Below are 10,632 nucleotides of genomic sequence, written 5' to 3' on the forward strand. Positions count from 1 at the left end.
ACCGCAGATGGACAACCTGCGAGGCATGCTGGAGGACATGATGGCGTCCTCCTCCTCGCTGCTCTCCCAGAGCCTCCAGCAGGAGCCCCAGGGGTCAGAGCAGGGCCAGGGCAGCGGTCAGGCAGGCGGGCAGCAAGGCTCCACGTGCCCCTCCTGCTCTGTAGACGTGAGCAGGAAGGTCAGCCAGCTGTTCCAGCGCTATGAGAATCTGCAGGGTCTGGTTAGCAGATTCATGAATCAGCAGGGAGGAGGCAGACCTGGAGCAGAGGTACTAAAGGCAGGGCCAGGATAGAGGATGAAACAGAATACCAAAGGGTTTTAATTAAATAATGGGTCTGTTATGTTGAACCCTGAGGGAGGGATACGTTTAGAGATGATATGTAAGGGAAGCTCTATCAGGGCAGCAGTGTGTTAAGGGAAAGGAGTGTGTCAGTGCCAGGCGCTCCATGGCAGTGGGGCATGGCTGTGTATTACAGACATAGAACCCTGTCTCTCTGTGTTTCTGCCAGAGCTCGGAGCTGATGAATGACGTTCAGGGAGCCATCATGCAGCTGCAGGCTGAGTGTGAGAAGCTCCACYGCACAGCCAACCACCTGATTGAGGAGCACAGCCAGAAACAGGTCCACATCGACGTGAGTCTGGGAGGGAGGGCCGCAGCAGGGGGAGGCCCATAGGGGAATAGGAGACGCTCCARGCTGTACTTCTGTTCCAAACCACAGAYAYKTGATTCTCAGTAATGTCTTTCTGTCACAGCATCTGTACAAGTCCATGGAAGAACTGGACGAGAAGAAAGCTGACAAAGAGCTTGTGGAGATGGAGATTGAAATCGTGAGTCTCTCACCACAACATGCCATAGTTTAGCTTTCCCTCAGTGTGTTATACTCAACTCAGGTGAACTCTCACAAGTTCTCACATGTTGATGTTAGTCTAGACGAGCTTCCACAAGTCCATTCAAGACCATAGGGGTACCTACAAATCCCGAACATGCTCAAGTTCACCTGTACCAGCCCATGCTAAACCCTACCAAGGCCATACAAGTCACCACAAGCCCATACATGTCCATACACAAGTTCATACACATATGTATTTATCCCTACAAGCTCATACAGGTTTCACCTAACCCTTACAAGCTCATACAGGTTTCACCTAACCCTTACAAGTCCATACAGGTTTCACTTAACCCCTACAAGTCCATACAGGTTTCACTTAACCCCTACAAGTCCATACAGGTTTCACTTAACCCTTACAAGTCCATACAGGTTTCACCTAACCCCTACAAGTGCATGCAGGTTTCACCTAACCCCTACAAGTGCACACTAGTACTGCCATTGCCCTGACTGCATCTCCTCTCTTCCTGTAGAAAGCAGACAAGCGTGCCCTGGAGACCAAGGTGAGCCGCATGCAGTTTGACTCCATGACAGAGGAGCTCAACACCATGTTCCAGGAGCTGCTCAGCAAGATCACCGGCCAGGAGCAGGACTGGCACAAAATCATCGACAAAATCTCCACCGAGATGGAGTGCAAGGTGAGACTGAGCAGGAAGTTACCCTGCTAAATGGATGTTTATATAATAGGCCTACATGTCCATTGATACGTGCCATGCTCTGCTGTTATTACTATGCTATCACCAATACATATATCTCACAAGTCTGTATGTCACAAGTTTAAATGTTTTACAAACGTGTTTATAGTGACAGATAGCATTGTTTGTAAAAATCTCATGGAATGTCTGTCTGGTGTGTCTGGTGGTAGTTTATATCTTTGGGATCCCTGTAGTACATCTGTTGTCTATCTGTGTAGCTGGACCGGATTGAGCTGGATCCTGTGAAGAAGCAGCTAGAGGACCGCTGGAAGAGCATCCGTAAGCAGCTGCAGGCCCAGCCTGCCCCGAAGGAGGACGACGCTGCAGGCATCAGGAAGTAAGTCACATGTCACAGTCAGGCCCAGGAGGGATGATGGCTGGAWAAGTCCAGGTTSCTCTATGGAGTTCTACATGATCATGCGTTCATTGTCTTCCTGTGTTTAGCYTTCATTTTATCTCTGTCTATATTCTGTCTATATGTTTATGTTCTGTTTGTATACTGTTGTTTACTCACTGTGTATGTACAGTATATACTGTATTCTGTTCATAGCTCATCCTAATATGCCTACTACTGTACACACTATTTTCCTTCCAAATGATATACTGTCTATACACACCACGTATTTATCTTCTGGATTCTGACACATGCTCACTCTGATATATCTACTCTGGATTGTTAATTGGACTCGTTCTGTCATTTCTTGTTTGTTTCTTGATTATTTGTGTATTTGTATTGTATTTGCTAGTCATTCTACTGTGCTGTTGGAGCTAGAAACAAAAGCATTTTGCTGCACCCGCTATAACACTTGCAAATCTGTGTATGCAACCAATAAACTTTGGTTTTGATTTGTCTTTGTTACGTCCCTTTCGTAGACAACTTGTGGCAAGGTTCCACTGCATCTCCTGCGACCGCCCAGTTGATATGCTTACCCCAGGACCGTAAGTAAATGATAATAATATCCTATTTTTATACAGTACACACAGACATTGTGGAAATTTAAATAATAGGTTTGTGGTCCTGTTTATTCACCTACCTCTCTTTCTTCTTTCTCTCTCCACTGGACAACAGGCACTTGGTCACCGTGCCCTCCACTCCTGGCCTACCCTCCCACAAGTCCAACCGACCGTACACCATCTATGAGCTTGAGCAGGTTCGCCAGCACTGCAGAAGGTGAGAGCAGACAGTCATACTACTACTATACATCTCCGTCAAACATCACAACTGAAACTCTTACTTGGCCCCATTTTAACCAGCAGGGGGTGCCAGTGTCCCAATATCCAATATACAGTGTAGTCAACTTTATCTTACCCCCAAAGACCTAACACCCACACTAGATCAGTCAGAAGTGTTCCATAGTTACAAGTGTCTGACATTAGCCAGCTCTCCCTCCATCTCAGCCTGAGGCCAGGGACCAACCACGGCCACTTTGAGATGGCCAGCTCCGAAAGGGCCATGATCCAGGTGCAGCGGATCCACACCATGATGTGTAGGCAGATAGAGAGAGTGCAGAGCCACCTATCTGGCCCAGAGCGCACCTACAGCCAGGGGGCTCTGAGGGAGATCGGGAGCTCCCGCTATCCACACATCCTGAGCCCGCTGCAGAGGACCAGCCAGAGTCTGCCCAAGCAGTGAGTCAGTCAGTCAGGCCAGGGTCAGGCAGGGAAGCCGGGAGCACATGTATTGAAACAGGGGAAGGACCAAAAAGTTGTCCATATTGCTTTGTTATGGTTTAGAGAAGTGTCAGGGAGGCAAGGTGACCAAATGTAACTACAAACTATAAATACTGTACTGTCAGGTCTGTTTAAAACCTCTAGAAGTGTTTARCCTCCGACCTTCAACCTCCACTCCTGTGTTCATCCTAGCGAGCGCATCCCTGAGATGGCGGACTACAGTTACCTGGCCATGTCCCGGAGCTGTGGAGGCAGCCACACCGTGACCTACCCCAAACGCCGCTACACCCGCCTGCAGCACATCAGCCACTTCATCCAGGCTGAGGAGGAGACACCGCCCATCTCCAGCTCCCCACTGCGCATTCAGGTGAGTGAGACCAACCTCACCTACTGTMGGTTACTGTACTGACAGACAACTAAACCACTGCCAGCCCATAGGAATACACCTGGTCAATCACGTTTGTTGAGCCATTTATACAAGTTATCATGTTGAGTACGGAGTATATTTGAGGTGTATTTGACAGTTGTTATGTATGCAAATATTTGACCTTGTCCTTGTGCCTATTGATCAGCCGGAGGAGGTGGACATCCTGGGATTGGACGGACATATCTACAAGGGCCGCCTGAAAACCAGATCAGTCAAGACTGTGGATGCCAGACTACCAACCATCTTTCCTAAAGACGGTACAGGATTCTGGACTGGGATTATATTCAGCTCTACTCTACAGTACTGTGTATTTTTAGAGTAGAATTACATGTATTGAAAAGAAAATGGAATCTGGACAATTGTGAACAAAAGCTAGACTACTTAATTCATGTTACTCAATTCAAGCAGTAAAACTATTCCCACTGGTCCATTTAGTATTTTTATGCCATCGCTCCAAAAAGGCACCTAATGTTAAGTGTGACATGTCTGCATGCTGTGGGCAGCTGTCATGGTCCGGGCCTGGGAGAGAGGTGATGTCCAGACTCCAGTTCTGACAGCCCATATGGACTCCTCATTGACAGTGAAGCACACTTCCGAGGATTCACTGTCACCTCTGGGCCCAGTTACACAACACGTCTTAAGATGATGATCACACCGTGCCGTCTGTCCAGGCCACAACTGCCCTTAGCCTGTTTCTTCTCTCGCTCCCTGGACCATGTGTCCAGAGTTGGGCTCGCAGTGCAGGGATGCAGAGATAAAGAGTAAAGTGGAGTGTGGGGAGGAAGAGTGAGGGGGGACATCATGGGGAAATGGGAGGTGAAGGGTCAGGAGAGAATGGGGAGGAGACTGAAAAGTTGGGGTGGGTTGAGAAAGAAAGTGGGCTGTTTGGTTGGGAATGAGAATTTGAGGAGGAATACAGTACAGTGTTAAAGTGGTGTATGATGAAGGATTAGGAACGAGGGTCTGGAGATTTAGGGAAGGAGAGAGGAGCTTAGTTTATGGGAGGGAGTATTTCAGGAGGGTTTAAGGAAGTGAGTTAGCAATAAGAATGGGCTGCACTGGGGTTGGGGGAGGGGCTCTGGTTGGTATAGTGTTCCACACTGGAAAGAACCCAGTGTTACTATGTTATAGAAGATCAGGCCTGGTGTCTGTAACAGACTGTAAATATAACCTGGGGTAACACTGCTTGCATTCCATCATTTCTATCTTCGTATCCTTTTCATCTGTTCATACAAATCAAGCCCTTTAGGAAGAAAGAGGGAGATGTGCTGTCCTGTTTTATGCCTGGGATTTGGTGTTGTGATTCCCAGTAATTTATGAGACCATTGAATGAGTCAAAATAGTATTGAAAGAGTATTTTGCTCAAGACTTGGAAGAAGGTGTATGTCTGGTATGGGTGTGTAGATACAGTATGGGTGTGGTGGGGTCCTGTCATTCTCATGTCAAGGCTGCGATGTGACATTGCTGTTTTAATGACAGCAGGCATGTGCAAGAGCAAAGACAAGATCATGCGCTCCCAGTTCCAGAAGCCTGGCTGCACAGAGCCGGGCTGTGTGACCCCTGTGCGACCCCAGAGTGCCAAGARCCAGCGCAGCRGCTCAGGTAGGTCYACACCAGCGTCATTWKCCATTTGCAACATATAAACRAATTTCACTAACTGGAATAGTGATTACTATGGAATGGTACTGAAATAACACTCACATGGAAATAGCATTCTTCTTTGCGATTGCTGCTGTGCAGCTGTTAAGGTTGATTGTAGCAGCCACCTGAACCCTAACCCCTGACCTTTCCCCTTTGCCCCCCTGCCTCCCTTTATCTCCCCCAGCCTCAGGCAGCTCTGTGCGGGATCGGCCCATGTCTTCTTTAGGCTGCCTGTCCCAGGCTACCCTTCCCCAGAGCTCGTCCCATGCTGACACCACCAGTGAGCTGCTGCAGCAAGATCTGGTGCTTCACGTGGACCTGAGCCAATCGGAGGAAGAGCCCGTCATCATCCTGTAGGGGGCGATGGAGCGCCCCACACACCTTATTTTAATAAACAGCAGCAGCAGGAGGGTATCCTGGTCTCCATTTTGTAATGGAGCATACAGACGTTGTGAAAATCAWGTCTGATATTAGTCAGTTAGGTTATTTATGGATTGTAATGGAAGAACACAATTCTGGGACATATGAACACTGTTTCCATGCAACAAAATAGCTGAGMCACAAAATAGCTGAGTCACATTTCCAAAGTGTAGCTTTACAGGTCKGATACCTTACGTGTGGCTACATTACGATTTTGGTTTATGATGCCTGATTTTCAATGACCATAGAAAAGCTTTCAGACAGGTGACCTCAAATACCAGACTGTTTGGATGCAGAAGAATACCACCATGGAGCAATTCATTTGACATATAGGGTCTTATAGAGCGGTATCATTAAGGGCTTGAAATGTCTTCCCTCTCACAGACCCAATTTCTGTAACGTCTGATTCATTGTATTAGTTTCTCAAGTTGTTCCATCACATGTTAAGAGGAAYGACATTCATGCGTGCTGTCATTACCARAAACATGTACCCCTGTCGTGGACTCATAACAATGGTAGCCAGCCACCTGCATCTATTGGGGAAGKAAAGCAGCCAGGGTTGTAAAACCGGCCCAGATGGCGTTCCCTTCAAATGTCACCGTGCCTGTGTCCAGTTACAGCAGTCTCCTGGTGTCTGTGTTTTAAACAAGGGGGTTAGCTCTGTGTGCCTCACTCTGGCATAGCGTATCATTTTTAACCATGGCACAGCATTGGGTATCATAGCATACTTTTAGCGTAGTGCCATGTCAGCACTCAACTGCAGTTGTCTGTGGGCCGGGGCGTGGCACGGGGGGGGGGGGCACAGTTCAAAAAGCCTGTGTGAATGCAGGACAGGATGTGAATTAATAAACTTGAAAGGACAAACTGTACTGTCAGTGAGGAACGGGGTGACAGTTTCCTAGAAGCAGGGGCTTTGCTTACARACATTTTGTGTCAATGAGAAATATGATGTATATTTATCCCTATCCATGCCTTACACACCCAGTGGCCAGTTTATTAGGTACACCCATCTAGTACCGGGTCGGACCTCCCTTTGCCTCTAGAACAGCCTGAATTCTTCAGGGCATGGAAACATTGCTCAATTGGGATCAAGAGATCTAACTTTGCCAGGAACACATTCCCCACACCATTACACCATTGCCACCAGCCTGTACCGTTGACAGCAGGCAGGATGGGGCCATGGACTCATGTGGTTACGCAAAATCCTGACTCTGTCATCAGCATGATGCAACAGGAACCGGGATTCGTCGAACCAGGCAACATTTTCCATTCATCAATAGTCCAGTGTTGGTGATTGCATGACAACTGGAGCTGCTTGTTTTAAGCTGATAGGAGTAGAACCTGGTGTGGTCGTCTGCTGCAATAGCCCATCTGTGACAAGGACCAATGAGTTGTTCATTCAAAGTCGCTTTGGTCACTCGTTTTTCCCAGTCTAATGTTCATTCGAACAGTAACTGAATTCCTGGATGCCTGTCTGCCTGCTTTATATAGCAAGCCACGGCCTCCTGACTCGTGAATGAGGTGGTTTACTTAATAAACTGAGTATAAGTGATCCCTTTCATAGCATTTGGACGTATTRAGGAGTAATGATGCTACTGAAAGGTATTTCAGGAGAGTATTTAAGATAGGCAGTTAATCTGAATGTAAGATTTCCATTGGTAGATGTATCTTTGTTTTCAAAGATAAATGGGCCTTCATGGAATATGTGATGTATGTGTCATATGATGTCCATATAACTGTTATGTGAACATATGTTGACTCATTGACTGTCTGCAATGAATTTTACTTGTGGTACGTAAATATATCTGTACTGTTTTACACAACTCCACCATCACATGCATATAATTCGACTGTGAAGGCACATTTTGTGAGCCACGCTGTTATGACACACGTCAGTTTCAGACACTTTAACTGGGCTGGATACAGTTCTAACCACATCCTTCCTCAATTAACTGCCACGCTGTGTTTATGGTCTCTCTTATAAAGGCCTACTTGTTCCTTTGTACTATAGAGACACTACTTACAGGGATATATAGATTACTATAGTATTATGCAGTGTCATATCATTACTGAAGGGGTTCCCTTACAGAAAATATCTCAAAAAGCAAAGTTACTGCTATGATGTGTTCAAATGTGCCWTAGCAACCATATTTCATAAAAGTACAAAAATTATTCTCTGCAAAAACAAGACCCCAGAACAACTCCAACACTTAGCAGAGCATACCTTATTTTATTAAAACATATAAATACACATTTCAACAGGGGAAATAAACACTTAGTACAGGAGAGAAATATCTATATAAAAAGCCAGATTAGAGAGATGTAAATGAGGGTCCATGAGAAGTTCTTGTGTTACTCAAGTGCACTGCAAATTGCTTGGTGTTTGACTTGTTTTAGGATTTCCATCAGGCATTCTGCACATCTTGTATGGGTAAACATGACGTTCGAACATTTCACAACACCCAGTTTGTACAGATATCATGGGGGACCAAACGGTCTACTGTTGATCGAGATTCATGAGAGCCTTATAAAATATGTTGATGAATTCCAAAGCTGTGGCAGGAGAATGGAGACCGGGTCACATCACCACAGGAACCATAATCACCCAACACTACTGTGTCTGGGTGTGTTAGTTACCACAACAGTACTGAGGAGGAGGAGCCAGTAATCCACACAGCAGGAAACACTCATTATGGGACCAACCTCTACTCCCTCCTTGTTAAAAACACAGAACTGGAAAATCACCAACCAAAACTCATGCAGTTGACAACAAACGTTCCCCTTAATAGAACACATGAGTTAATGAATGAGGTGGTGTTATGAACACCCCAAGAGGAACCACCGTTGAGTTTCTAATGTCCATCTGAAAAGATCCATGGATTTAGAACCAGAACAGACTACATGGCAGCACAGTGGAACAGTGTCCCTTCTTTCGGGTGACATTGACAAGGGTCCACATTGGCCAGGTGGCATCTGTCCAACGTTACATGACTGTCCATGTTGTACATTATAAAATCATCCTCACAAGGTCACAGCATGACAAATGTGATTTTACATGTATTCAACCAGAGGGAAGAAAGAACATGTGAATATGACTGTGATTGTCTGAGTGAAGATGTGGCAGGCAGGCATAATATAAAAACATAATTTAGTGAGGGCATGAATGAATGTGACATTATTTCAGATAAAGTACCCTCTGTATACAACTGCAACCTGTTCAGACCTCCCTATTCCATCTTTGTGATAATTATAATGAGAATGATTGTGAAAATGGCTACCTTTCCATCTGTCATCATTGATAGATTTGCAAATGTTCTGACATGGGCTGTTGTATGAAGAGCTCACCTATAAGTAAGACTCTGGGTTATGAAGCATTGTTCATCAGTACACTCAATCTCATAATATGTAAACATTGCCTGAACAATCATTTTGTAAATATTTGCAACCCGTACTAAATTCATAATTCTATAGTTGACAAGACACTCAATTCATCATCAGTCAATCAGCCACTATTCTAACGGAGGGAATTACACATGTTTTGACCACTAGGAGAGATTCTGTAATCTGACCAATTGAAACCGACTGTTTCTGCAGGGAATACATTCGGCCTCTCCCATTTAACCAGAGGTAGGACCAGTTGATCTTCTGCTAGAGGTTGTGTAGTAAATCACTGAGTGGGCCTCTACTCCCCATAGAAACCTGAAGAGGTAGCCTACTGATGGCTCACACCCATCTATGTTAGTCAAAACATTTGCAAACCAGATTAAATTCAGTGTTGACAGCACAACTGAGATCTCAATCTCGTCCCCAGCCAGGTTACGGAGTTCAACGTTTTTGCACTTTGTTTCTGCTGAGCCTTTATTTACAATGTAYTTGATGTTTCCATAATTGTCACTGAAAACCAGTTTACATTATCAGTCAAAAGAAAGTTGACTAGGCAAGTCAGTTAAGAACAAATTCTTATTTACAATGGCGGCCTACCCCGGCCAAACCCTAACCCGGACGACGCTGGGCTAATTGTGCGCCACCCTATGGGACTCCCAATCACGGCCGGTTCTGATACAGCCTGGAATCAAACCAGGGTCTGTAGTGACGCATCTAGAACTGAGATGCAGTGCCTTAGACCGCTGCGCCACTTGGGAGTCCTTTGACATCCATAGGTAGAAAATGTTCCCAAAAACAATGATAAAAATGCATCAGCCTTTAAACTGGCTTCAAATCTTCCTCAAATGATTGCATACTTTGCTGTATCTCAACACAAACTGAATTACAGTATTAACATTTCTTTACACGTCGTCTCCTTAAAACACCTCTGATGTGAAGGTCAGCTTTCAGACACTTTAAAACCAAAGCTTCGAGTCCACACATACTGAAGAGCCCACTTCTCAGACACAACAGCATGCAGCGGAGCCACTGAGTCAAGTTTCACTAAGCTACATAGTACTTACAAAATAGACATTTTAAAAAGAGATACATGGCTACATGAAACTTGACAAAATGGCTACAGTGTTTGTCCATGATCTGTACTATACAGACATCCATACCACAAACAATATTGAAAACATATTTTTTCTGGGCCATAAGATCAGCCGAGAACACAACACCATCATCATTTGTGTTGCAGTCCCATTTTGTTTTTGTCTGCTGGTTATTGTGAAATCTGGTCACATCACTGGAGCGTTATTGAACCCCAAGGGAGAGAAGAGTTTTGAAAAACAGCCAATGATCAAGCACTTTAGCAGATCACATGGCTCCTATCCTAAGTAAGTGCTCTGCTGGGTCCAGCAGCTCGACTTGCATTGACGAAGAAAACTGCATTTCCCAGAGTCCTTTAGGGGGGGGGGGGGTTCAGAGACTCCACCCCCTTCGTTATTCCACTTCCTCATATTGT

General features: G+C 45.4%; 1 protein-coding gene across 1 annotated transcript; it reads left to right on the forward strand.

Annotated features, from left to right (window-relative positions):
- Positions 1-310: 310 nt before the first annotated feature.
- LOC111980114 (glutamine-rich protein 2) lies at positions 311-7,688 on the forward strand. The gene is made up of 10 exons (XM_024147729.2): positions 311-632; positions 754-828; positions 1,361-1,525; positions 1,801-1,919; positions 2,456-2,521; positions 2,652-2,753; positions 3,446-3,620; positions 3,826-3,937; positions 5,163-5,282; positions 5,506-7,688. The coding sequence occupies exons 1-10, from the start codon at positions 522-524 to the stop codon at positions 5,676-5,678; spliced, it is 1,218 nt and encodes a 405-aa protein (XP_024003497.2). The 5' UTR covers positions 311-521; the 3' UTR covers positions 5,679-7,688.
- Positions 7,689-10,632: the final 2,944 nt, after the last annotated feature.

Source organism: Salvelinus sp. IW2-2015, linkage group LG20 (genome assembly GCF_002910315.2).
Source record: "Salvelinus sp. IW2-2015 linkage group LG20, ASM291031v2, whole genome shotgun sequence".
Lineage (NCBI taxonomy): Eukaryota > Metazoa > Chordata > Actinopteri > Salmoniformes > Salmonidae > Salvelinus > Salvelinus sp. IW2-2015.